Genomic DNA, 26,806 nt, shown 5'->3' on the forward strand with positions numbered 1-26,806 from the left:
CTGGTGCAGCTGGTGCAGTTGGGACCGGTGTGGCACCGCATGGAAGGTTGACCCCGGCCGCTCCGGATTAGCGGACGGAAGCCGAGTCCGGTCGGAGGTCCAATGAGCCGGCGGCGCTAGGCCCCGTGTGCCGTGTGTTGTGTCAGCATTTCAACTTCAACACCATCTTCTTTTTGTTTTCTCCCGACACTAAAACACCTCACGAGCCAAGTGATCCTCCCGTCAAACTACGGTTTGCGCTAAGAAAAGTGAGTGAATTTCTACAGGAATCTGATCGGTAGGTTCCCTCCGGTGAATCTCGAATTAAGTCAAATAACGCCCCTGGCGCCGCGCTTGAGGAATCCTGGCTTCCCGCGGGCCGCTCCCTGCGACTGCTTGACTCGTGATCCCTGTTCGACAACAGATCACGCACGTCAACTATTCGATAACAACCCTTCCCCCTCAATCAACTTCACCCGATTCTTACCCGGTGTCGTTATCTCTCATGACTCGTAAGTGTCTTGTGCCAAACCGTTCCAACCAACTCCTTCCTCTTCAACTCAACCGTCCAACACGTGCGATATCCTATCCTTTCCCGTTGTCCGTCCGCGTCCCGTCCGTCACTTCTCACTCACACGTGCCCAGACGACACGAAACCGTCACCGACGAGCGGCAGGGAATACAGACACACCGTCCACAGGCACCACAGCCTCCACGCCCGGGCATCCGTTTCCGGCGTCCTGGTCCGGAGGACTCCGACCACCACCAGGGCGCCAGAGACCACCGGCGGCAGCACACCCCACGACGCCATGCGCCAGAAGTAGACGCACACGCAGGACCACAGGGGCACCAGCACCGCCAGCGACGCGCGAGACGCCCCGTCCCCGAAGAATAGGGGCATCGTCTCGCGCCCGCGCCCTGCGTCCCCGGCCTGGTCCTTCAGGTCCTGCACCTGCATCGTCGTGAGGATCACGGCGCTGATGATGCCCGCCCAGACGTAGCCCTCCCGCGTGATGCCGACGGCGCTGCTGCTGCTGCTGCTGCTGCCGCCGTCGGTGCCTTCCCCGATGGCGATCTTGAGCGAGGCCGTGTTGAAGAGGAAGTAGGCCACGGCGATGATGGCGTCCCGGAGGAGCGTGTCGCCGCCTTGGAGGTCGTTGTACAGCCACGTCAGGATGAGGATGAAGACGCCCTCCCTCCACACCCCGAGGACGTAGTTGAAGACGAGCACCGCGGGGATGGCCACGAGCATCGACCTGCGCGTCTGCTCCTGCGTCACCTTGCCCGCCGGTATGGGACGCCACGGCTTGTTGGCGAGGTCCTCGGCCACGGACTCGGAGCTTCTCTGGTTGGCCAGGTCGAAGATGAGCACGCTGTACCAGTTGAAGGCGACCACCAAGGGGAACCTCTGCAGCACGGCGAGCGCCGTCGCCTGTCCCGAGGTCAGGGGCTGGCCGGTCAGGCCGCCCAGGACGCCGAAGGCTGTGTTGGGCACGACAAAGGTGGAAAAGTTGCTCTCGGTAAAGTCCCAGATCAGACGAGGGACTCTGAGGAACGTCTTGATGCTGCTCCTGCTGCTGCTGGTCGACGAAGGCTTGCTGGGTGCCGCGTCGTCCTCAAACGAGGAGCGTTTGAACGTGAGGGGAGAGTGTTCCCCAATACCCGGTTGTGACATGATGGTCCCGTTCTTTGCGTCTGCTCTGTTCAAGGGGATAGATGAGATGTGGATGAGAGTGTTCCGGCAGTCTGGTTCGACCGACGACAACAGCGTGGATGGAGCGACGGATGTGGTTCTCATATGCCTTTCAAGAAGAAGTCTTCCGAGGGCTCTAGTTAAAGGGACGACCCTCGAGGTCCAAGTCCCAGAAACCTCATGCTCCATCGCCGACGCCCGGGACCGTGGCAAAACGTCCTCCGCTTCATCACCCACCGAAGCTCATGACCGTGTCATGAAGAACCGGATATCCCAAGACGACGTCGATGTTAAATTGTTAAGAGGTACATCTGGCTGCCTCCCCGGTCCCGACGACGACGCTGCGTGAGGGCATCACAACCGCCTGCTGCTGTGGGTGACATCTCTGCGGCAGGCACTATGCAATATGCGGAAACCCCTGGACGATGATACATACCCCCATTGTAAACGAAGTGAGGCAAATAACTTGCAATTCAATATAGAGACGTTGTGTGCCATGGAAGCGCAGCACGCGGTTCGGTTTAAACATGGGACCCCTTTGGGAAACGTTCCTTGAAGCGGTTTCCGTTTAAGAGTCGTCACATTTGACGCGGATGGGCAGTCTGGGAATGCATTCCCAAAGTCTAATAACCGCGGTCTTGGTTTTCTTGGTTCTGGACAATTGTGGATTTCGGGTCTTGTTTGTGGACATGGTCTTTAAACACCGTCTCTCTGTGTCTACCTTACATGGTGGACGCGTCTCTCACCGGTGGTGTTACCACACCGTCGCAACTAGCTCGATGGACCTTGGCCCCAGCCCATCGAAAACTCGCATGTTTGTTAGATAACACGATCCATAGATTGCAAAAGTCTATTAAAGAGGCAGGTACCGAATTGTGGGGGTTTTTATCACAGGGCGACGTTGGACGGGGGCGGGTGGTTCTCTATCTCGCAAGGTCTTCGCAAACGGGCTGGTGTGTCTTGGTGAAATGGCAACTCATCGTGAGGGTTGTTCCTCGGATTTGGCTCTCCTCACACCGTCTATCCGAGACTGCGCGCACGTGTACCCGAACGGATGCGACCGTAGCTCCCTCTCCGCCAGGCTCTTTGACTAAGCGGATCGAGTTTCCTGACGAACCGTCAGTCATGCCGAAGGGATATCCCAAGGTGTTACCTCAGTAGAGGGGCTGGGTGTGGTCCCCGCCATGGTTTTGGGTCTGGATCGTCCCATTTTCGGATGGCATGGGAGACCATGTTCCTGGGGAACTGAGAACCCCTCTGGACCACAGACGACAGAGTCGGGCTGCCGTTCTCCGAGCGATGATCGACAGGACCGTGTGCGCTTGTGCTCCGAGGCGAGCTTTCGAATGTGGGCGTGGGAAAGTCTATTGGTAAATCTCCCGGAAGTCTTTTACGCGATGTTGGCGAGGTCTAGACGCAAGCAATTTGGGACCCTGGTGTGAATCATTGTGTGTGTTGTTATTTTTGAAGAATAGAGTACACGAGTGTTGGGTACAGAAGATAGAGAACAAACAGAAACATTAACAAAGCAGATAGAAAAAAAGGCCCAGAATGGCAGTGTATACAACATGTCTCGTATCAAAACCTCATATCCCTCGTGAAACCAGCTCTCACTTCTTCTTTCTCGTCATTGTCTCCGCTCCCACGAGTCCTGCGACGTGGTGATGTCCTGCTGGACGTAAATCACCGGCCGGCTGTCTCTCGGCGCCTCGCCGCCGGGGGCGTACTGGCACTTCGTCGTGACGGCGTGCTCGCCGGCAGCCACCTTGCCGCCGCCGCGCTCCAGGTCGACGTACGAAACGTTGTCGCCGAGCTTGTCGTAGTTCCTGCGGGTGCCGTGCCTGCTGCTCTGCACGCTGGAGAGGTCCTTGAGGTTGATGTTGCCGCGGTCGGTGGACGGGTTGGTCAGCTTGGAGCCGATCTTGGCGACGGCCGGCTTGACGTAGGTCTTGAGCAGGGGGCCGAGGGTGGGCAGGCAGGCGATGACGATGCCGATCCACAGCTCCAGGAGGCTGATGAGGCCGATGTCGTGCAGGTTGTAGACGAAGTCGGTGTCACCAATGGTGGTGACGGTATTAATGAGACGCCAGATCATGATCGCGATGGTCCTATTGCTATTAGTAAAAGTCGCTATCTAAGCAGCACGAAGTTCTGTACTTACAAGAATCCCATGCCGAACATGGCGCTGACGGCAATCTTGTTCCGCAGGGGCATCTGAAGACCCCAGAGCGCCGGCATCGGGAGGACGGTCATGGCCACGTCAACGATGATGTTGATGGTGACGGAGACGATCTGGTCGATGGTGATGTCACGGCAGTGGCCGCCCTCGACGGGAGCCCACTGCTGCGACATGGGCGTGCAACGGCTCATGAAGAGGATGAGGAAGGCGACGCCGTAGGCGCCCACGACGCCCATCAGGATGCGCGACCATCGCTTGAACTGCGCCGTGGCGAAGATGCGGGTGTACATCCACAAGATGGCGAACTTGATGAAGATGGTTCCCAGCAGCCAAGTGACGCCACTAGCTAGAATGAGCTGTACGAATGGTGTAAGCCAATTATGTGACGCGGGAGAGGTAGATCATGAAGGAGCAGGATCGTGGAGGAATAGGATTTTGGGGGCGTAGGATCTCATACCTTGAACTGAACCGCATACTCGGGAAGCGTGAGCTCAATGGTATGTTTGCCCAAACCATTGTAAATAGCCCAAATAACCACGCCTTCTAACGCAACGATGTTCGCCTATGTCCAAGTCAGTCAAGTATAAGTCAGTGTGAGAGATCAAAGACTTACAAAAGCGAACCCAATCATGGCATCGTCCCAGTAGAACCCTCTCCTCATCATCCGCGCTGCCCAGAAGCGCAAGCATAGGACCACGGCATCAAACACCGTAAAGACAACGATCCATACCAACAGGGCAATGCCCCTCGAACCAGCGCCGGGCATGGCGGGCAACAGCAAGCAAGCAGTAGCAAGAGGCTGAAATTCGAACCAACAGGAAGAGGAAGCGCGCTTGTTGGAAGGCGTCGGGATGTCAAGAAGCCTGTTGGTGCAAGTTCAAACCTTGAAAAAGGATCCAACAACTACCGCCGAGGCGCAGGCCTAGATCGCGGGGGGTCGAATCAATCTTATGTGAGAGAAGGTCCAGTTCTCGTCTCTGGCTTGTCTAATTCCGAACTCAGTCGAAATCCATATCACATTCAGTCTAAGAGAAATCCCTCCCTCCACACACTCATAATACACACCATCAGCAGGTCACTCTTTCGAAACGTGGACTCCCGACTATCAATCACATATCGGCAGGAGAATTGCAGAAAAAAGAGTGGACGAGGGCCGGTCGATGAGACACAAGTCGATGTGACCCTATTCGCGGTGGTTCCCAGCTTCGGTCATCTGAGCCAAGGTTTGACCCAAGTCTCCAAGTCCCCTTGCCATATTGCTGTGCCGCCGTGCCTTGCAGTAAGGTACTTTACTCTTGCCGTGGTGTGTGCGTGTGTGTGCCATAGTTTCTTTTCCCGCGTCAACCCATCTCCATTCCAATATCCAAAGGGTACCGGCGAGGCCACCTTAATCGGATCGCGTCTCCTCTCTTCACCCTCTCTCATCCGATCGGAGAGAGACTAGTGTATAAGAAAGATGGGATGACACGAATCAGTATCTGTGAAGCTAAGGTAAGAAGGGAGCCGGCATAAACTGCACCTGCATGACACTGCAGAGGTCATGATCCATCTCTCCACACACTCAAACTTGCAGCTGCAGCAGCAACCTCGAACGCAATACTAGGTAATTATCTCGTTCGTCTTTTGGGACCAACCAGCCGCCTGGTGTTGCTGCACGTGTGGGTATCCGTCGATGGTTTTGCCACTTTTTTCTTGTCGATGGTGACAACTTTCCCAGGACGTCCCCTCTTTCTCTGAGATGTGATCGGAATTCAGTGTAAGTCGATGGTCCTGGCCGGAGCAGAATCATCCTGACTCCGCAACTCTCTCTCTCTCAAGTTTACTTCCAACCCCCAGCCACTCCAGGGTTGTGACTTGCAAGGTCCCTTGTCTCTTCCGTCAACGGTGAGGTTCCCGCTTTTGCTGTGTATTCTTGCAGGGATTCAAAGACCAGCCCACCCCCGAAGTTGGAAATGCTCTGTCTTCAGGTTTCGAGGTGTGGGGGGGAGTTTCGAAGTGGAGTTGCTGCAAGTAGTTGATATATCAAAGTTTCTTGATCCTTGTCCGACTTCCACTCACACACAACGTTGACCGAGATCCACACCCCGGTTCCCTCATGTGAAAGACAGGGCGTCAACTCTGCATGGCATGGTGTTCTCTCTCTCTCTCCATGTCTTCAGCACCGCCGCAGCTGCAGCTGCAGCTGTAATGTAGCAGCACCGTCGCCGCGCGGCGCGGCTGTTGTGCCTTTCACGGCGCACCATCCCTCTCCCATGGTCTTGCCTACCGCGGTTGGCCTTCTAATCAAATGCCGCGCCGCGCCTTGCCTTGCTCTACCTTGCTGCAGCTCTGCGGTTGCGGTGCCTCTCCGGTAATTATGCAAGGCACATGTTGTCACTTCTGACGGGTTTCACCAGCGACGTTCCCTCCCCTTCGGCCTGCCTCGTTGGTATTGGTGTCGGTGGAGAAGCGTTGTCGTCGTCTTGGGTGTTGGTGACCATCCAGTCCATATCGCGACAAACCAACGCTTGCTACGCCGTACGGCCAACGATACTCCTGTTGGGCTGTGTTTTTGCTTAGCACTGTTACCTGCGCTCGAAGGAGTTCCGCTGCTTAAATCCGTCGCCGTCGGGTTCGGACGTGGGGCCGCAACAACACCGTTTTCCCAGGGATAAAAGACGTGGCCGGACTCGCGATAGTCGACCGCATCCGATATAGCACCACGCAACGCTTCTCTCAGTCTCTTGAACCTCGAAATCTTTCGCCACCCCCAATATCCATCCGGACAGCTTCTTCTTTCGTCTTTGACGTCAAACCAATTTCAGTCCAAAATGCAACCCCCTCTGCCCTCCGCCACCGCTACATGGCGCAACGACACCTACGATGCTATCTCCCCTTCTCGCCCGGAGCTGAGCGCGGCGGGGAAGACCGTCATCGTGGCAGGTGCGGTATGTACTACCCTTCCCAATAACCCCGGCCATGTTCCTCCCGATAGAGCAAAGCTGGAGATAGCCATCCCCGCCTCGCATCTGTATATCGTCAACTCTATTATTCGTAGCTCTCGTTGACAATCCCAAAGGGTAGTGGAATTGGCCGAGAGACTGCCCTAGCGTTCGCCGCTGCCGGGGCGGCCCGAGTCATTCTCCTCGGTCGCTCAGAGGGTGCCCTCCGCGCCACCGCAGCCTCGCTGCCGTCGTCTGTCCCCTCCGAGGTCTTCGTGGCCGACATCACGAGCGAGGAGACGTTGGTCAAGGTCGCGGCGGCGATCGGCAGGTGGGACGTCCTCGTCCTGGCCTCTGGCTACACCTCGCCCCCGTCGCCCATCGCGGGGTCCTCCACCGACGAATGGTGGCAGAACTTCGAGGTCAGTCGCCTTTTCTTCTCTCCACGTCAGTTGCGACTCTCCATGTATGTGTGCTCACATGTGACAAAAAAGACAAACACCAAGGGCACGTACCTCGTGACCAAGTCGTTCCTGTCCACGACGAACCCCTCGCACGCCGCCGTCGTCGCTTTGACGAGCGGAACCACCGCGCTGCCGGTGTCGATGTTGCCCGGTCTGTCCCCTTACATGGCCTCCAAGCTGGCGCAGACCAAAATCATCGAGTTCCTCGCCGCGGAGAACCCGAACCTGTTCGCGGTTACGCTGCACCCGGGCATGGTCGAGACGGACATCTTCAAGAAGAGCGGTGCCAAGGCCGAAGCCCTGCCCATGGATAAAGGTGCGTGGCGTCCCTGTCAAAGTTGTCCATATCAAGAAGACGACGACGACGATCCGGGTCCCCTTTTCGACTCGTCAACTCCGCTGTGGGCCGACCAGGTGCTAACGTCCGTGCCATCGTGAAGTTCAACTCCCCGCCCACTTCACCGTGTGGTTGACCAGTTCGGAAGCAGCCTTCCTCAACGGACGCTCGGTATGGGCCAACTGGGACGTAGAGGAGCTCAAGAAGAGCGCCGAGACCATCCAATCGGGCACGCTGTACACCAGCGGGATTAACGGATTTCCCTTCTCTCCTCCGGCTTGAGTGCCGGCTTGGGATCCAGCTAGAAGTTTATAGTTTCAATATTCCATGCGCGTTATGTTTGAATGAATGCAGGACAAATACATCAAAAGAATGTCATTGAATGCAACGCCAGCTTGTTGATCGTCCCGGAGTGCTATCTGAGGCCACCGGGGCAGTACTCAACTGTGATTTAGACCGTTGCTGCAGCTTCTGCTGTCGTCGGAAGCACTCTTGTCAAAACAGCAGTGCCTAAAGTTGTAATGGAAACAATAACAGCTGAGAGAAGTTTGATGCGAAACAGTCCTTTTGGAGCGCTATCTAAGCCGCCTGTAAGTGCATTATGAGGCTGTGTTGGCCAAGGCCCATATCTAAACATAGTCCGTTCACCTCAATTCGAAACAAAGAGACAAGGGACCCGGGTTGGATGTAAACTGATCCCGGATTTCGTCAAAGACTCGAGTGCCCGTCTCGCCTGGAGCAAGGCGAATGTGATATTTCTTGACGAGCCTTGCGACGACGAACCTCATAGAGTCCGTTGCAAGAAAACGACCAAGACAGCTGTGGTGACCTGCAGGCGCACGGATTAGTTTCCAGTCCCATGAGCAGGGGGAGTGAGGGCCCATACCTGTCCCGAAAGGTGCGAATGCTGATGCATTTCGGACCATCTCCGGTCGAGTGCTCCATCTTTCGGGAATAAACTCGTTCGGGCGTTCGAAGCAATCCTCTCCTGAAAATGATAGTTAGTTGCGAAGGTCTGAGCGCGAATGCGAACACGTCGGACTCACTTCTGGATATGACATGCCGAGGCGCAATGATGGTCGTGTTGGGCGGAATGAAGGTGCCGCCAATGTTGGCCCCGTTTTCCGTCGTCTTCCGGGCTCCGCCGGTGAGCAGGGCCGGGTAGAGGCGGAGGCCTTCGTTGATGACCGCGTTGAGGTGCGGCAGACTCGTGAGGGTTTTGAGGTCCGTCACGTCAACGTCCTTCAACTCTTCGTAGATCTTGTCAACGTGCTCTGGGTGTTTTGCCATCTCGCAGAAGATGCCAATCAGGGCGGCGGCGGTAGGTTCGCTATGTGTGTAAGTATTCGACACCTCGATGATGTTGGGCTGTACTTACCTTCCGGCCACAATGGCAAGCAGGCTGTCTCCGAAGAGCCACGTCAATCGATCCTTCATCTCGGTCTGGCCATCATCAAGCTCCATCAGGTAGTGGGCAAGGTCAGGAACCGACGGCTTGGGAGATGCATCGTCTAGTCTTGTCCGCATCTGCCGTTCGCACCAAGCGACCATATCGAACCAGTCCTTGAGAACACCCACTCGCGGAGCGAGCTTGAAGCCGACTTGAATCAGCCAAGGAGTCGGGCTGAAGGGCCCCAGCAGGGAGAGAGCACGCTGCAACCGCACAATGATGTGGTGCCACTGCTGCTGATGCAGCATGTCAAAAGACTTGCTAAACACAAAGTCTCCCATGACATCGAAACCGAACCAGAAGAAGAGGTCCCGCACTTCCGAGGGTTTCTTCGCTTTGGCGTTGGCTTCAATGCATTGGTCCAGTTGCTCAATATACTTGAGAATCTTTGACTCGTGCTGGACAAGGGCTGTAGGGCGGCACGGCTCGTCAGATAAGCTCACGATGCGGAAGATCACTGGGGACATACCTTGAGCCGAAAATCCACGGTTCCATTCGCGGCGTCTTGCAGCATGAATGGGCTTGACGCGGGTTGTGACGAGAGCTCGGTCCGGATGCAGGATATCATACCATTCGGCCTTGATGCACTCCGATCGAGGGCCGTCCACAGCCATGAAGACCCCTGGGTGGAAGACGGTGATCTCACTGGGTCCTTTCAAACAGTCAGCTTAGAAACAGTTTGGCATGCAGGACTCCTCACCTGTCCTGACGAAGTCTCCGTATTGCTCGTGCAGCTTCTCCAAGACCAGATGGTTCTTGCAGTCCCGGCATGCCCATACGTGCCAGAGTTTGGTGATGCGGGCATACCACGGACCACGGAAGCCAGCCAGTCGATGGAAGAAGAGTCTGTACAGAGCAATACTGGCTAGGAGACCAGGAAGATAGCCAGCGTACAGCACCAGAAGAGATTGAGAAAGCTCCCCAATGGCTGTGCCTTTGTAATAGATGCTCGACGCGACGAAACAGATGAAAAACCAAAAGTGTCCCAGAACAATCTGGGGCGCTTGAACATGCCACTCTCCATGAATGAAAAGGCCATAGTGAACGGCGAAGCCGCAAAGAAGCCCAAGTCCATAGACGAAGACGCCTTGGTAGTCGGAGCTGTAGAGAACACTCATCATGAAGTCTGCGTCGTTGATGCAACTGTCCAAGTCCGACTGGCAACAGGAGATCGCTCAAAGACCTTCTTTCATGTCTGCCCTCGAGCTGGCTAACATGACCATTCTACCGTGATAGAACCCGGCATGGCTCTTGTGATGGGTCTAGCCTGATCCGTACCATCTTTCGCCGGTTACAGAAAGCGCGCAAACTGACTAGCGTCCAATGGCCGAATTGCAAATCAACACGATTCTTGCAACACCCATCATACCATCGAGAGTTTGTACTGCTCGATGTAAAGTACATACTTGCATCGCTTCGTGGTGATCCATGGGTCATCCCGATAACCTTGATATCCGGGTACCTGCTGGGTCTGCCCCTGTCCGTGATACACGACTCATGGACTGGGGCTCCCGGGGAAGTGGATGGGTCCGCGTCCATATTGACTAAATATGTCAGGTCGATGGTGCAGAAACGCAGTCGTACGGATGTGACTCTGTGGTGGAACCTGATTCAACGGTACCCAAAGCGGTTGGCTGGCGCAGCGTTCCGAATTGATGCGATACCGTCGACGCGGGGGAGATGCCGGAAGAGCTTCTCGTTGCGAAGTGACATGAGATGAACAACACGCTGTGCCGCTCGCCTGAGGCGTTATGCACACGTAGCGGTTCCTTCGGGACGGGGAATTGGTTTCTTGGAACTGGTTGATTTAACAGCCCGTTGCCATTCCACTGTCACAATCCCCGACGGAGAATTGATTGATTTAACAGTGACCGAATTCCACTGTCACAACCCCCCATTCAACTGCACTTCTTCGTTGCTTAAGATCAAGCCCTCATTAAAATGTCTGCAAAATACGATTTCGTTGTCGTCGGCGGCGGCGTTGCCGGCTTGGTAATTGCATCTCGGTTGTCCGAGAACCCCGATATTCAGGTGTTGGTGCTCGAAGCGGGCGAAGACCAAACGGCAGACCCGAGGGTCAATATTCCCGCACTTGGACCCAGTCTGGTCAAGACACCTTCTGACTGGCAATTCAAGACGGTGCCGCAGGTGAGTCTGTTCGAGGTGCGGTGAAATGAACTGCTTGCTGACTCTCAACTATAGAGCGGCTTGGGTGGTCGTGAGATTGGTGTGCCTCAAGGCCGCCTCCTCGGTGGTTCCGGTGCTCTTAACGGCCTGTCATTCACCGTTACGACTCGGTCCAATGTTGAGGCGTGGGCCAGTCTCGGCAATGACGGTTGGGACTGGCCGTCGTTCAGCGCCGCTCAGAAGAAGGCGTACTCCATTGCATCTGATGAGACGCAGAACGGCCCTCTCAAGCTGTCTCTGCCCGACAACGCAGAGTCTTTCTGGCCGAAAGTCTGGCAAGACACCATCCGCGAGCTGGGCTTTCCCAGCGTCTGCGACCCGTTGAGTGGTCAGGGTGTTGGAAGCAGCATCACTCCCGACACCGTGGACCCAGCGACGAAGACGAGAAGCTACGCTGGGAGTGCGTATCTCCAGGCTGCCAAGTCTAGGTCAAATCTGACCGTTGAGACGCAAGCGCTCGTGGAGAAGGTTCTCTTCAAGTCGGACGCTGGGGAGATCGTCGCCGAGGGTGTGCAGTACACAAAGGACGGCGAGAAGAAGATTGTAACAGCACAAAAGGAAGTCATTCTCAGTGCTGGCACCCTCAACTCCCCACGAATTCTGGAGCTTTCAGGCGTCGGAAACGGCGAGCTGCTTCGGGGTCTTGGCATTGACGTTGTGCTTGACAACCCGCATGTTGGAGAAAACCTGCAAAACCACACCATGGTTGGGGCGGCGTTCGAGGTGCTCCCGGAGCATGAGACGATGGACGGCATCGTCCGCCAGGACCCTGCGGCCGTCGGCGCCGCTATGGAAGCGTACGGCAAGGGAGCGGGTCCTTTCTCCAGGAGTGGAACATCGGCGACGGCAAACCTCCCGCTGCCGGCTACCGAAGATGCCGGGGAACTGTTCGATAAGCTCAAAGCATCGGCCCCCAAGACGACGGCGACGGCCGGGTTCACAGAAAAGATGGAGTCGTTTGTCCGCTCGGTCCTCACTTCGTCATCGGAGCCATCCGGTTACTACCTCTCATTTCCGGGGTACGCCTTGTTTAACCCGGACGGAACGATGGCGCCGCCACCTCCCGGCGACGAGAAGTTCTTTGCATTCGGTTTGCTCCTCGCCCACCCTCTATCGCGCGGTTCGAGTCACATCACGTCGGCTTCTTTGGAGTCGCCAGCCGTGGCGATTGACCCCGGGTATCTGACGCATCCACTCGACGTTGAGATCCTGGCCAGGCACGTCCAACTTATCGAGAAGATTGTGGAGACTGAGCCACTCCGCAGCCAGTTGAAGCCAGGAGGCAAGCGGGTTCCGGCTAGCAAGTTGGAGGATGTCGAGCAGGCCAAGGAGTTCGTGCGGCAGACTGCGGTCGGCGCTCACCACTTCACGGGAACCTGCTCAATGATGCCTCGCGAACTGGGCGGCGTTGTTGACGAGAAGCTGCGTGTCCATGGAATTCGCAACCTGAGGGTGGCTGATGCAAGCATTGTGCCCATCACGGTTCGTGCCAATCCGCAGGCGACTGTCTATGCGGTTGCTGAGAAGGCCGCGGACCTGATCAAGTCGAGTCTCTGAAGGGTCGGAATGGTCTCAATCGGGTGAGGTCATGGCCGAGTATGAAGAATGAAGAAAGCATGATGCCGGAATCCGATAATGATTGGCGGCTTCAATATCAAGAGGAAGCGAAATGTAGGAGGAAGAAACACAGGGTAATTGATGTAGTCATCCGTAGTTGCAATAAGGTAGCTTCTTATCTCGATAGAAGTGGTGGCAGCTGCCAGTGCCGATAGCGTCAGTGAAAGCTGCCCGTTTTAATGGCCACGCGGGACGCGAACTTTCCTCAAGGGTCACATGATGTACAGGGACTTTCGCGTTGGTGGGGAAGTCACCGCGCTGGAAGTCCAAAGTACTTACCCTTGCAAATGCCAGGACGCGTCGTTTGGCCCAAAAACCGCGTCCAGGAATAAATCGCCTCTTGCAGCCAACCGAACTACCAACACCTCGTCTCCAACACGATCGCTTTTCCCAGAGCTACCAAACACTACCCACCAAACCTCGAACCCATACACCGCATGCCTTGACTTCGACTTCAAGCCTGCCCACCGGCTCTCAAACCACCACCAACTGCCAGCTCCGAACTGCTTTCACCATGGCTGACCCGAAAGGGCTCTTTGCAGAATGCGCCTTCGCCTTCGTGCCTTCTGCGTACCTCGCACCCAAGGAGATTGGCGATCTCACCGAGATTGTCATAGGACGCGGCGGCGAGGTCCTCGATCCGCGACGCGACGGCTCCATTCGACTGGAACAGGTCACCCACATCATCGCGAACACGATCGACTTTCCTCAGTTCACCGAGACCCAAGCCTTCATGATCCCGGTCGTTAACTCTAACTGGATCAAGGCCTCGATTCAAAGGAATAAGCAGGCTCAGGTCCGCCCTTACTCGCCCGATCCGCGCATGTTCTTCTCCAAAATCAACCTGACCTGCGCCGACCTCCCCGAAATTGACAAGGAGACAATCATCGGCGCAACGCTCGCTATGGGCGGTATGGAGAGCGTCGACGTCACCCGACAGACCACACATATCTGCGCCCTCGACATGAACAATGCTAAGTGCACCACTGCTGTGGAAAAGGGCCTCAAATGCAAGATTGTTCTGCCTCATTGGTAAGCTCCACTGCCCTGTCCTAAGGAACGCCGCCACCTAGCTGACCTCTCTCAGGTTCGAAGACTGCTTCAAGCTCGGCAAGCGAATCGACGAAGGGCCTTACATGTTGCCCGATCCCGAAATCTTGAGGAACCCCGATGCGCAAACAGATGTGCAGGTTCGCGAAAACGAACATCTCAACGGAGCCACGTCCACTGTACCTGACTATGTTATTGAAACTACGCGCAATACGGCCACCATCTTCCAGGGCAAGAGTGTCATGCTGTCGACAGACCTCTCTATCAGCCCCCGATCGCTGGATATCATCAAATCACTTGTCATCAATGGAGGCGGTAAAGTGGTGGAAGATGTCGACGAATGTGACTACTTCATCTGCCAGTATCGCGATGGTGAGGACTACGTGAAGGCAGCCCAGTCAGGCAAAGACGTCGGCAATCTTGCCTGGCTCTACCACCTGATCACGCACAACCAATGGACCTCGCCACTGCGCCGCTTGCTTCACTACCCCGTTCCAAAAGACGGCATAGAGGGTTTCAAGGGCCTGAAGATCTGCCTTTCCAATTACGGCGGTGATGCTCGCATTTACCTCGAAAACCTAATCAGGGCAACTGGAGCCACCTACACAAAGACTATGAAGAGCGAGAACACGCATCTGATTACCGCCCGGAGCAGCAGCGAAAAGTATGAGGCAGCTAAGGACTGGAACATCGAGACGGTCAATCATTTGTGGATTGAAGAGAGTTACGCAAGATCTGAAAAACAGCGCGTCTCTGTGGCCAAGTACTCCCACTTCCCTGTTCGCACAAATCTCGGCGAAGTTGTCGGCCAGACCTTCTTCGATGAGGCCAAGTTGCGAGAAATCTACTATCCGGGCGGAGAGGAGAATATGTCCCCGAGTGCCAAGCGGAAGCGTCAGATCCTTGAAGCTGCCCACGACAACTCGTACCGAAATGGTCCTGCCGAGGGTGTCGTTATTGGCATGCATGAAGGGAACAGTGAGGATGCCGTCGACGACAGTTTCATGACGCCTGTCCGCCCTAAGAAAGGCGGTCGCGGAAAGGAGAACGACACCCCCTCTGGCATGTCGACAGGAAGTCGGAGCGCAAAGAGCAAGGCCCTTACCAATCTTCAACGCATCGCGCCGGATATTGCACTATACGAGAAGGAGAAGAAGCGCAGTACCAAGGATGGACACGGTCCTTGGGGCGGTAAGCGTGCCGCGGACCAGATCGACAGAGAGCGAGGACGCACCTCCAGCCCAGCGCAGGTTGCTGATGATGACGTTGAGGACGAGGATAAGCGTCCAGCCAAGAAGCGAAAATCTTCACGTCCGGACATCGAAATTATGAGAGTTGTCCTGACTGGATTCTCGAGATGGGTCAACAACAAGACGAAGGAGGACCAGGAAAGGGTGAGTAGTCTGCGCAGCTCTTGTATTCAATCACTAACGATGCGCAGAGGAATCTCCGCGACATGGGCATTCTCATCGTCCAAGACGACAAGCCGTGCGACTACCTTGCCGCTCCGCATATGGTGCGAACCGTCAAATTTCTCAAGACACTCGCCAAAGGTTGCAGCATCCTGTCGTCCAAGTTCATCGATGAAGCCCTCGACAAGGGAGAAGTACCTGATCCCGAAGATTTCCTTCTCGTCGATAAGGAAAGCGAGCAAAAGTTCGGCGTCGAACTCGTAACGGCTGTCTCTCGCGCAAGAGCCAACCTCGGCAAGCTTCTTTGGACCGTCCCCATCTACTGCACCGAGCAAATCAAGAATGGGCCCGACTGCTTCAAGGCCATCGCCGAGGCCAACGGCGCCATGTTCAAGCTGTACCGCGCTCGCAGTGGCACGACGATTAAGCCCACGACTGCCGAGGAGGACGGTGGTGCCCCGCCAGAGCCCGTGTACCTGCTCAGCTCCAACAGCCTCCAGGAACGGGCACTCTGGCCCAAATTCGAGGAAATGGCACGCAAGGGCCACATGGAGCCTCGCATCGTCGCGGCCGACTGGCTGCTCGACATGGCCATGAGGCAGCAGCTGTCGTTTGACGAGAAATACCTCGTCAAGAACTTCTTCAACGAGGCCTAGAATGCCCGTTCGCAAACGTTGCCAGCCCGCTCGCAGACGTTGTCGGTCCGTTCACAGACAATGTCAGTGGGGTCGTCATTTCCGTAGGCATTGTTCTGGTCGCCGCTGTCGCTATTACTGGTGTTGTTGGAGTTGTCGGTAATCCATCATCGTTACCTGATTTTACACCTGTACATAATATCCACGCGTGCATGGGGAGCATCGGAGAAAGGAGGGACATCGATCTTTGTCATCGGTATCGTTGCAGCTGAGAGGTATAATGTTATGAACGCCGTTACGTCTAGAATCGCAAAAAGAATAGCATCGTCATCATGTCGTCGTATCGTCGATGGACAATCAAAAGAACTTGACACCCTGCGAGTCCTCTTGTCCGAAGATCTGTGCCTTGCCGCGCTTGACCAGCACCTGCAGCGCCTTTTGCAGCAGATCGGGGTCCAAGCCGTGGATATCTGTCGCGGCGAAATCATGTCAGCCAAACACACAAAGCGGTGCCCAGTGAACGCAATGTGTCTTACCGGTCCCCCGCGTGCCCTCGCCCTCGGTGAGCTCATACAACGTCAACACGACCCCCTTCTGCGCCGTCTCGTCGATCCACGCCTCGATGCTCGCTGCCCACTCGTCCGGCGTGCGCCAGTAGACCCAGAACACGTCCGTCGAGGCCGGCAGCGCCTCGGCCCGGCCGTCCTTCCTCATGAACTCGAGGACCTCGCGCGCGTCCGCCAGCGACAGCCTCTTGTTCAGCGTCTTGTTGTGGAAGAGCTCCTCGGGGCCGGCGGCGGACGAGGAGGCGGCGGTCGCGGGGTCGAAGGTCGTCGCGGTGGGTATCGTGCTGGTGTTCGTGGCGCTGGTGTTGGGGAGCGCGTGAGGCAGGGCGGAGGGGGCGGTCGGGATGGCGGTGCCGAGGGAGAGCTTGAAGATGCGGTTGTGGCGGCAGTAGGCGAGGATCAGGTCGGACCATTTCACGAGCTGGGCGTGGTGCGTTGTGAGGTTCGTTTGGCGGGTGAAGAAGGGCGGGAAGGAGTATTCCCGTGGGAAGGGGAAGGGAGCGGCGGTCGTTGCCATTGTGCGTGGGTTGTTTGTGGTGGTTTGAGGTTGGAAGAGGGTTTAGAATGTCAAGGTGGTGCTGATCTACATCGGCACCAGGAGCTCGGATGGAGGGGTTAGTGGGGCGGAATCTCGGTCGGTTTCGGTGTGGTCGGTATGTAACGAATGGGCTCCCGCATTAAGCTGGTTTTGAGGTTCGAACGTAGACTTCCAGCTCGTCCGATGCCCAAAAACAGTCAAAGATGCCGGGTGACATGGCTAAAGGTACCAGCTGCTCAACAACCACTTCAAGGCTATCATCGCAGCTGAGGACGATTACAACATCTCATTGTAGCAGCCTCACCCACAAGCAGAGTTCGTTTTTCTCCAAGCAATACTCGCCCTCGCCAAAGTCTGATGATTGTCTTTTTAGGCAATTCTCAATTTATGACTTGGGAAATATTGACATCCAAAGTGTAGATTTTCAAAACAAAGGAGCATATGACTCAACACGACGAAACATTGCATAACGTGGAGTGCCTTCATGTTCCAAGATAGAGGAAACCTATCACGCACAACCCCATTCCAGCATCTAGAACCAACCCTAACCCTATCTTGATAACGCTCCACCGTTCTTCACTGCGTCCCACTAGCATCACTCCGTAGTTCACGGTGTGATGATGCGCAATAACTGCAACGTGATAAATTATATGGGTAGAATCGGTAAAGTGTAGAAGCGGTAAAATGTTCGACACAATGGTAAGATATCGAACCAAGGGTAAGATGTCGAATCAAGGTAAGGTGTCGAGTCAAGGTAAGAGTCGCAACGTTGGAAGCCGGTGACGAGAGCATCTAGAATCGTGAGAATGAAAATATCGTTACAAACCAATTTGCTATCAGTCGCTTTAACAGCGGAAAAGTGTTACGGGAGATTGTGCTCCCGTTCTTGTACCAGACGGTCAGGTGATATTTCAAGTCGGAGATCGTTGTTGATGTGGCGTTAGGTTGAGGGAAGTGCCGAGCACATGTCGCGGTGCCTAACCCAATTTGCAGCGACAGAATCGATGGCCGATGCGACTGACCGAGAGCGTGAGCAAGATGCTCCAAGGAAATATATGGAGCAAGGTCGCAAGGATGCTGTCCCCAGATAGCTCTTCGTAGATCACACCAGTAGTGACTCCTACGGCAAGTGCCACGTCCTGATATTTGTCCTCGCGATTGATTTGGTACAGAGTTGACGTCGCAACCCCGTACACAATCATTGCCATGAAGAGTATCATTGGCGAGGGTTCCCAAAATCCCTAAACCATATGTCAAAAGTCAGCGGTCTTGCGGTAGTCCTTTGGGGTAGACATCCCACCTCTCCGGTGGCTCCCTGAATATGAGTTCCCGGTGAAGACTCGGAAGATGATTCTTTGAAAAGATCAAATGCTCGGCCCTTCACCTTGTAGCTGCCCATGACGAGTGAGCTTATCAAGGCGCAAAAGATGGCCGCAACTTCCACCATGGCAAATCTTCCCGTCACTTTCTTCTTTGTGTAGTCATGGCGAACGTTATCGCCCATGACGTTCGCTATGAATGGATTATCTGCCAGTTCGCATCGAATTTTCGCTCTATTAGTCCGCATTAGTGTGAGTTTGATCTTTTTCTTGGATAGGAACAATTACTTTTCTTCATCTAGATCTTGGTCTGAGGTCTGCAGTCGGCATGGCCAGCGGCCTACAATCTTCGCGAGAGTAAGCAGCCTTGCCATGATGCCGAGGACGTTGGAGTCAGTTCTTGCAACGATGCGATCAACCCTCAGTAGGATGCGAGTGTCAAAAGAAAAAGAATTCCGGGTTTGCGAGGGAACTTGCGTGAGACGTCTCAAGCGCTGGGCTTTCCCTCATATGTGACTAGTTTTGCAGTGTCGACGGTCCACGGGCTATGCCAGCCTGATTACGCTGTTTTACCGCAGCAGAAGGAAACACTATTGGCCGCACGCAAGAGGCCTCCTGTACACTTGATGCGGGGTATCTGACGTGGTGCTCTCACGTTGCTAGGAAGTCAGCATGCACCGCCTCTCGCCTTGGAAGCCTCGAGTAAACTGTGACCTCCCTCCTTTACCGCGACATCCCCCAGGCCACTTTTGGAGGGGCTCCAAAAGTTGCTTGTTAACTTTTTCACCATCCTCTGCGTTACCTTTGACCTCAGGATGGCAGAGTTTGAACCCTCGCCCCACGAGCAAGCTTCCCGAGCTCCGGGACTGTTGTCTCGCCATCCCGATCAAGTGTACTCCAGACGTTGGTAAGAAAAGCTTCTCATAAGATTGTTCGAAGTCTCGTGGCTGATAAAAGTTTCAAATTGCAGTTGCCAGTGCGGACAAGTAGTCATTGTGCTCTGCCGCAACCACTCTCTCTCGATTCTACGATCGATCCTGATGATATTCGCCATGGCGGCGTCTATCCTGGTATATGATATGGTGCTACGCGACCTTGGCGGTTTTCGAGATAAGCTATGGGTTAGGTTCGTAGTTTATCAAGGGAGGCTTGTGAGATACGTCCTGACATTATTGACGTAGTATTTGGTGCTTCTCCATGGTCTCGAACATCCTTCTCAGCATCGTCTGGTCCATCAAGTCGAAGCAACCCTACGCGTACGTTAATTCTATCCCAAGCTAGATCAAGTCCTATACCATTGACTTCTGAACAGCTTCTATCTTCTGGCCATCATGATCGGAGTATCAGTTCTGGCCAAGCTGCCCACGAAATCAGGACTGTTCCTGGAGGCAGTCCTTCCGTCACTTCCTCTGGCATCTAATTCTGGCGTCTGTCTAGCCCAGCTCTATCTGAAAGCCCATGCCTCTATGTTTAATGGCCGTTCCAATCAGACTGGAGAAACGGAGCTTGAAGATATGACCGACGGGCTCGTGCCAATGCCGGCACGAGACTAGGCTGATACCCATCAGCCTGAGAGGGCACCGAAGAACGAATGCCCTCAAAATTTATCCGGGCAGTAGTTTTACTGTTTGGTGAAGAATTGGTATCACTATGACGTTGATAGAAAATCAAAGTCCTTGTCGAAGTTACTTATGACGCAAGTTGTAAGTCGACGTCGAAGCAACTAACAACAAAGGCCGACTAAACAGGCACCATCAAACTCAATTGAAAATGCTTTTCGTAAGGAAGTTTTGTCCATATTGTTTCTTAGTGCGTCGACGCAACTGTAATAAAAAGGCAATATTTGGGTCATGCTTTTGCCCGCCGCGAGACGCTTCGGTGTCATGCGTGCACAACTATAAGCGTACTATAGCCATACATTAGCTTAAGGTCCTTAAGGATCCATAATACCTTGCCAATCAAACGCAAATCGAATGTGACTGAGAACGATGGCATTGAATGTGGTTAAATTGGCTGGTAAATATTTTCACAACTCAAGGTCATTGCCCACTGGTACCAAGATGACCCTAATTATCTGCAAACAGGGCAACAGGTATATAACACCAACCCAAACACACCAAAGCCTCCAGACAACCTCATCATCCCCCAACGTCCTCCTCCGAAGCGTCCCAACACACATCGCCAGCCCAAGTCCAACAGTCGGCACATACCCAACCCACCCAAGTCCCCAAAACGCAGGAACACCAAAAGACCACCCCAAAACCCCAACCGCCAAACTCGCCCTCGCAATCCCGTCCCCATACACAAGCGGAATCGTCTTCCTCCCCCTCGCACAATCTCCTACGACGTCAGGAAAGTCCTGCGCGTGAATCGTCGTACAGACAACCAAGCCGGTGACAAAAATCCAGACAACCGCCCTCTCAGGGGGAGAGTACTCCAACCCCCCGCTCGCAACGACCGTCGCTCCAGCGGACAAGGCCGCGAGCCCCAGCCCGTTCGTCACGTTGCGCCAATATATACTCGTGTCGGCGGCGTCCAGGTCGTTATACATCCAGACAAAGGCGACGAAGGCCGCCGTCTCCCGAAACACACCGCTCCACCCCCCGAAAACCATCAGCGCGGGCACGAGATACAGCGCCGCCCGGCGGGCCTCGTCGGGCGTTATCCGGCCGGCCGGCACGGGGCGCCAGGGCTTGTTGAAGGCGTCTTCTGCCACGGATCCCGGGAGGCGCTGGTTAGCAAGGTCTTCCAGGAGGAGGCTGGCGTAGAGCCATGATACGGCGTGGAGGAGCGGGCGGAGCAAGGTAGTTGCGGTGAGCTGGGGCGGGGCATCGATGGTACGGAACCCGTTGGTGAGGATGCTGGAGATTGTGAAGAGAGTCTGTGGTATCATGACACATTTGATGTCGCTTTTTGTGAAGAGGTGGACGGTTTTGAGGTGATAGGCCAGGGAGCGAGAAGAATGTACCTGGCGACCATCGATGCAAGTCAGTCACCTGAGAGAGTGTGTATAGGCCCTGACAGTTACCTCAAGCTCGTGCCTTCGAGCCTTTTCTTGTATCATGGTTGTCTTCTGAGTCGCGGCCAATTGGCGACCTATTTCATGAATATATGTCTACGAACCTGCTGATGAAGCATATCACAGGGGACCACATGCTTGGAAGTGCCATTTTATATCTCTCTCAAGTTCCGGGACCAACAATAAGGCTGAAAGATATTCTAAACTTAGGCCCATTGTTAAAACCCACAATGGTAATAATCATAATGCCAGGACTCTCACTGCAACCACTTCAGAAGAGTTCGACTTACACCAGACAGGGTTCATAACCAATGAACCGGAGTGCCGAGGATTCTGGTCTCACCGGGTCTCATCAGTATTTTCCTCGTTGGGAAGGTGGGAGTATTTCCATGTGCATTTCATTTGGGATCAAGGAGGGTCAGATCGAACCATCACTGCGGAAGTGCTTACTCTGCGCCGCAGTCAAGAGCCTCAAATAGTAGTCGCGTAGCGGTACAAGTGGGGGGAGATGTAAGCCGCCCACCGTGAGATCAATATCGCCAGCCAGTCAACTTCATGTTTTGCCTCAATTGTTTGTTGGTATCTGTTTTACCAAGCAGTGGATCGTATCTGGAGATGTCATCTCGGCTGAGGGGCTTACGTGTGGCGGCCTCCAGACTCTCAATGAAGTTATGCTGGAATTCGGTGATGCCAGGCTGTGTAACTTCAAGTATTTCACATCGACGAGAATCAAAGTGAGAGCCTTCCACGCAATGGTCGCTTGCCATGAGTGACATTGTCTTGGGAAGACGCTTGAGAAGAGCCACGGTGCCTAGCATGTGGTAAGGCAAATCTTACTCATCTCAACCAGTCGCCAAAAACACATCAAACGGCAAAGATCGGAGGAGCACTCAGCCAGTCTATTGTTATCATCGAGTAAGTAGCCATTACTATGATTGATGCTGTTGTAGTCCTTGTCCTCGTCATCATTATCGTCGTCGTTGTTCCAATTTGTGTTTTCCCAAGTATTTCGTAGGTGTTCTCGTGCGTTTTTGTTAAAGTTTTCGTCGTTATTTGAGTACATTATAACAACGCCGAGGAAAAGTAACATCACTCGAATTGCCGTTATTGTTACTGCTGGTTTGTATAACCGCGACCGGCTTATTCAGTTGAGCATACCAACTGGTTGGATACAGCTTGATTTTGTATACAGCATATCGGTAAGAGGCCATGCAGTGCCGCTTTCACTATGAAAAGAGTTGAATTACATCATTATTCCCGTCAAATCAATGTAGATTAAATATGGTCGTTTCATAGAAGATAGAGGATGCCCCTTGTTTTCAAATTCCTGTCGAAAGATTCGACGCGGATTGAAGTCAAAGATGGCTAGCTCAACGAAACGAATTCGGGAATCGTCATAGTAGGCACCTGATGACAATCATGGTTCATGGGCAAATCTCCCTAGTATGGGTACAAAATACTACTCAGGGAAGTGCGCCATCAGCTTTATTCACCAATGGCAAAACATACGCCGAATCCAAGAACACCTGCTAGCTAGAAGCCAAATATCGCTAGACTATGACCCTTCCAACCCAACGCACATAATCAAAGACGCCGAGCACCACTTCACGCCCCTACTTCTTCGCCCTCCGCTTGCCCTTCTTCTCAGGCACACTCACGCTCCCCTCCGCGATCTCCCCGGCCTCGACCTTCCCCTCGTTCTCCAGCTCCCTGAGCTTCTCCTGGCCCGAGATGAACATGGTCAAGTCGCGGTTCATCTCCTCCAGCTCGGCGATCTGGGCCTTGTGCTCCCCGTCCTTGCGCCTCAGCGCCTCGACCTCGGCGTTGTTGTGCTCCACGCGCTTCATCAGCCCCTGCGTGACCTCCTTCTCCTCTTGCAGGGCCTTGCCGAGGTTCCGCGCGAGCTCCTGCGACTTGGCGGCCTTATTACGGTCCCGTTCCGCGTCGCGCTCGAGTTGGGGGAGGACTTGCGTCTTGAGCCGCGTGAGCTCCGCCTTGAGAGTCGCGTTCTCTTCCAGCGCGGTGGAGGCCTGCGCCGATGCGGATTCTGCTGTGGCGGCGGCTTTAGAGGCCTTGTCCGCTACTTTGCTCAGCATCTCCTCAAAGTACACTCTCTGCGACTCAAGCTGGCTAGTCAGGAGATGCGTGTACTCCAGGCCGATATTGTCCAGCTTCGCTCGTGGGACTACGTCCTCATACCCGCCCTCCGGACGGTCATGCTGTCCGTTACTGCCTGGGAGCTCAACGACCTTACCGTCGCCCTTGTCGCGGATGAGGCGATGGACCCAGGTATCGCCAGCGTAGTCCCACACATGCTGCGTCTCGAGCTCGAGGGCGAAGCTGTGTGCCGTCTCCTTCCAGTGATCTTTTGCGTGACCACCTTTGTACCTGCCGCAGCCAACGTTTCCGCAGATGAGACAGATCCAGAGGTCGTCGGTGGAGTCGCACACGCTGCAGAGGTTCGACGCAGAGGAGCCGAAGGGTTGGGTATATGGATTCGAGGGGTCGTACGCAGTTTCTGGGTTCGTATGCCTGCAGACTGGACACCCTGAGCCCTTCCAGTTCTGGAGGCAGGTGCAGTGGAAGACGTGTTGGCAGGGGATCGTCATTAGGCCGGTGGTATCGTCCATGCGCTCCAGACACACTGGACAAGTGGGTAGTTCGACGAGGTTCGGTGTGGGCGGGGGGAAGGGTTTTAGACTGCTCGACGCGGCGACGGAGGAGGAGGACGGTGTGAACGGATCGTGGTTGAGGTCGGGAAACGTTCGGTTTTCTCTCGTCGGGGACTCAAAGGTGATAGATTTCACGAACACGACGTGACAAACCTGGGCCTGCGAGAAATGATTAGTACCACCGCCACGTTGGTTGTCATTGTGACTACTCACCTCCATGCTGTTGAAGACCTTGCCATCATACTCCCGCTGCCACTTCCGTGCGCCCTCGCTGTTTCGGAACTTGAGGAGCACAAGGTATCTATTCATCCTAGCCGTCATGACCATTCTGTAGTGACTGATGTCGTCCCTCCATTTCTCGCCCACATATCCAAGAAAGTCGCCTGGCGTGAGGTAGCTGGGCACTGCGGGTATACACAGAGTTGTGCAGTCTTCGTCTTTGACGCCGTCATCTGCTGAAGGCTCGAGACCCAGTTCCGGAGTCTCCTCCTCCTCGCGATAGAAATGTACCACGCCCCAGCCAATTTCGGTATTCTTCGTTTCGAGCGGGATGTATTTCGCCTTTGTCGATGTACCGGCGAAGATGGGGCCCACGCCGAGCGCCGCGGACGAGCTCGCTCCTTCCGTTGCCATTTCACCTCTCTGGCCGTCGCCCTCGAGGTCGATGCTTTGTATGCTCAACTGACCGAACCGCCAGTCCCGTACGGCAGTTTCAGGCCGGATCGCCGCGTATGAGGATGGGGGAGGAAAGCTTTGTGTGCGCGCGCGCCACTGCCTCTCCGTGAGCCTCTCGATGTTTCCGCCGCTCTTCTCTTTGACCGGTGCTCTCGACGGGCCACAGTCAATCAGACCAGTGTTTCCCGGCGTATTTGGAGCTCGTACGTCGTCCGATCGGTAGGTATCCGCAGGAGATGGCGTGTCGTATTGCAGCGGCGAGGGCTGTGGTCGGTAGATGTCGGTTTTCTTTGCAGATTTCCTAGAATGCGCCGGAAGCTCGTCGAAGATGTCGGTGCCTTTCGGCGGAAGCCAAACTCCTTTAGCAGAAGAAGAAGCCTGCGCTTTCCCTTTTGTCGAGTCGCCGGTCGCTGGATTTGAGGTCGGGTAGAGCTCAAACTTCAAGTGATAGAAGAAGGACCGCATAGCCTTTCTCAGCCTCGCAGGCTGGCGCGGGTCGATCGAGCTTTGGTTGGTAGTCGATGGAGGCCAGTTTTAGTCTGTCGGCCAACGTAAGTACTATGGTGGCAAAAGAACGTGTATTTCCAGATGTTTTCGTAGAATTCGTGAGCCGCTCATAGCAACAAAACGAAGGGCACAACGGTGGTGGGATGTTTTTCGGAGAAAGATAATTTAGGTAGGTGCAAGGTTTAGCATGCTGTGGAAGACCTCCGCAACCCCACTACAGGTGCCGCAGGCACAGATCCACTGGATACGTCACTGCCAAGGCATCCGCGTTTCGCGGTTGAAACATCGCACGATAACATGTCACCAAGTGAACGACAGGAACAAGAAGTTTGAGACTTCAATAGAGTCTGTATTGTCACGCTCTCTCTAGAGAGCGGACTGCCCAGCTAATTACTAGGGACTAAGATATCATATGCCAAATCCCCCATGATCATGATTCCCGTGAACGCCAAAAGACAACAAGACACCCTTACTGACCGCCACGCAGACGGAGGACCAAGTGGAGAGTGGATTCCTTCTGGATGTTGTAGTCGCTCAGGGTACGTCCATCTTCCAACTGCTTACCAGCGAAAATAAGACGCTGCTGGTCGGGAGGGATACCCTCCTTATCTTGGATCTTGGACTTGACGTTGTCGATGGTGTCGGATGATTCGACTTCCAAAGTGATTGTCTTTCCAGTGAGAGTCTTGACGAAGATCTGCATACCACCACGCAGGCGAAGGACGAGATGCAGGGTGCTCTCCTTCTGGATGTTGTAGTCAGACAGGGTGCGGCCATCTTCCAATTGCTTTCCGGCGAAAATCAGGCGCTGCTGGTCGGGCGGGATACCCTCCTTGTCTTGAATCTTGGACTTGACGTTGTCGATCGTGTCTGATGATTCGACTTCGAGCGTAATAGTCTTGCCGGTCAGGGTCTTGACGAAGATCTGCATACCACCACGGAGGCGGAGAACCAAGTGAAGAGTGGACTCCTTCTGGATGTTGTAGTCAGAAAGAGTGCGGCCGTCCTCAAGCTGCTTGCCGGCGAAGATCAAGCGCTGCTGGTCAGGAGGAATGCCCTCCTTATCCTGGATCTTGGACTTGACATTGTCGATGGTGTCGCTGGACTCGACCTCAAGGGTAATGGTCTTGCCGGTGAGGGTCTTGACGACTAAATGGAGGTTAGGAACTGTCTGGGGCGCGGTTGGAGGCGACGAGGCAACTTACAAATCTGCATACCACCACGAAGGCGGAGAACCAGGTGGAGGGTCGACTCCTTCTGGATGTTGTAATCGGAGAGAGTACGACCGTCCTCAAGCTGCTTGCCAGCAAAGATAAGACGTTGCTGATCGGGGGGAATGCCCTCCTTGTCCTGAATCTTGGACTTCACGTTATCGATGGTATCGCTGGACTCGACCTCGAGAGTGATGGTCTTGCCGGTGACTGCAGGAGGAGATGTCAGTAGGTGATGGGAGATGGTGCGAGGCAGTGATGTAACTTACGGGTCTTGACGAAGATCTGCATGTTGGGCGACTTCGCTGATGCGGTGTGATTGTTCGTATGTGTTGTTGATGATGCTTGTGAGTGACTGTGTCTCTTGTGGACCAG

At 54.6% G+C, this 26,806-nt stretch overlaps 9 protein-coding genes across 9 annotated transcripts; 3 read left to right on the top strand and 6 right to left on the bottom strand.

Moving 5' to 3' along the window:
* Positions 1-610: 610 nt before the first annotated feature.
* Positions 611-1,777, bottom strand: CkaCkLH20_06130 (uncharacterized protein; the record flags this gene model as incomplete). The annotated part of the gene is made up of 1 exon (XM_038888847.1): positions 611-1,777. One exon carries the CDS (start codon positions 1,775-1,777, stop codon positions 611-613), a length of 1,167 nt encoding a protein of 388 aa, XP_038745648.1.
* A 1,522-nt stretch (positions 1,778-3,299) lies between these two features.
* On the bottom strand, positions 3,300-4,617 carry CkaCkLH20_06131 (uncharacterized protein; the record flags this gene model as incomplete). Its single annotated transcript, XM_038888848.1, has 4 exons — positions 3,300-3,780; positions 3,834-4,207; positions 4,309-4,413; positions 4,465-4,617. 4 exons carry the CDS (start codon positions 4,615-4,617, stop codon positions 3,300-3,302), a joined length of 1,113 nt encoding a protein of 370 aa, XP_038745649.1.
* Positions 4,618-6,661: 2,044 nt separating this feature from the next.
* Positions 6,662-7,855, top strand: CkaCkLH20_06132 (short chain dehydrogenase reductase; the record flags this gene model as incomplete). Its single annotated transcript, XM_038888849.1, has 4 exons — positions 6,662-6,778; positions 6,910-7,194; positions 7,267-7,552; positions 7,677-7,855. The coding sequence occupies 4 exons, from the start codon at positions 6,662-6,664 to the stop codon at positions 7,853-7,855; spliced, it is 867 nt and encodes a 288-aa protein (XP_038745650.1).
* Positions 7,856-8,217: 362 nt separating this feature from the next.
* CkaCkLH20_06133 (cytochrome p450) lies at positions 8,218-10,144 on the bottom strand (the record flags this gene model as incomplete). Its single annotated transcript, XM_038888850.1, has 6 exons — positions 8,218-8,402; positions 8,460-8,561; positions 8,620-8,903; positions 8,952-9,432; positions 9,493-9,675; positions 9,724-10,144. The coding sequence occupies 6 exons, from the start codon at positions 10,142-10,144 to the stop codon at positions 8,218-8,220; spliced, it is 1,656 nt and encodes a 551-aa protein (XP_038745651.1).
* An 820-nt stretch (positions 10,145-10,964) lies between these two features.
* On the top strand, positions 10,965-12,767 carry CkaCkLH20_06134 (GMC oxidoreductase; the record flags this gene model as incomplete). The annotated part of the gene is made up of 2 exons (XM_038888851.1): positions 10,965-11,171; positions 11,226-12,767. The coding sequence occupies 2 exons, from the start codon at positions 10,965-10,967 to the stop codon at positions 12,765-12,767; spliced, it is 1,749 nt and encodes a 582-aa protein (XP_038745652.1).
* A 574-nt stretch (positions 12,768-13,341) lies between these two features.
* CkaCkLH20_06135 (brct domain-containing protein) lies at positions 13,342-15,945 on the top strand (the record flags this gene model as incomplete). The annotated part of the gene is made up of 3 exons (XM_038888852.1): positions 13,342-13,859; positions 13,915-15,271; positions 15,319-15,945. 3 exons carry the CDS (start codon positions 13,342-13,344, stop codon positions 15,943-15,945), a joined length of 2,502 nt encoding a protein of 833 aa, XP_038745653.1.
* A 336-nt stretch (positions 15,946-16,281) lies between these two features.
* On the bottom strand, positions 16,282-17,007 carry CkaCkLH20_06136 (vacuolar protein-sorting-associated protein; the record flags this gene model as incomplete). Its single annotated transcript, XM_038888853.1, has 2 exons — positions 16,282-16,394; positions 16,461-17,007. 2 exons carry the CDS (start codon positions 17,005-17,007, stop codon positions 16,282-16,284), a joined length of 660 nt encoding a protein of 219 aa, XP_038745654.1.
* Positions 17,008-18,005: 998 nt separating this feature from the next.
* CkaCkLH20_06137 (UbiA prenyltransferase) lies at positions 18,006-21,240 on the bottom strand (the record flags this gene model as incomplete). The annotated part of the gene is made up of 3 exons (XM_038888854.1): positions 18,006-18,269; positions 18,329-18,540; positions 20,727-21,240. The coding sequence occupies 3 exons, from the start codon at positions 21,238-21,240 to the stop codon at positions 18,006-18,008; spliced, it is 990 nt and encodes a 329-aa protein (XP_038745655.1).
* A 1,739-nt stretch (positions 21,241-22,979) lies between these two features.
* CkaCkLH20_06138 (RING finger protein) lies at positions 22,980-26,806 on the bottom strand (the record flags this gene model as incomplete). The annotated part of the gene is made up of 5 exons (XM_038888855.1): positions 22,980-24,197; positions 24,252-25,218; positions 25,694-26,369; positions 26,426-26,641; positions 26,701-26,806. 5 exons carry the CDS (start codon positions 26,804-26,806, stop codon positions 22,980-22,982), a joined length of 3,183 nt encoding a protein of 1,060 aa, XP_038745656.1.

This window comes from Colletotrichum karsti, assembly GCF_011947395.1.
Source record: "Colletotrichum karsti strain CkLH20 chromosome Unknown Scaffold18, whole genome shotgun sequence".
Lineage (NCBI taxonomy): Eukaryota > Fungi > Ascomycota > Sordariomycetes > Glomerellales > Glomerellaceae > Colletotrichum > Colletotrichum karsti.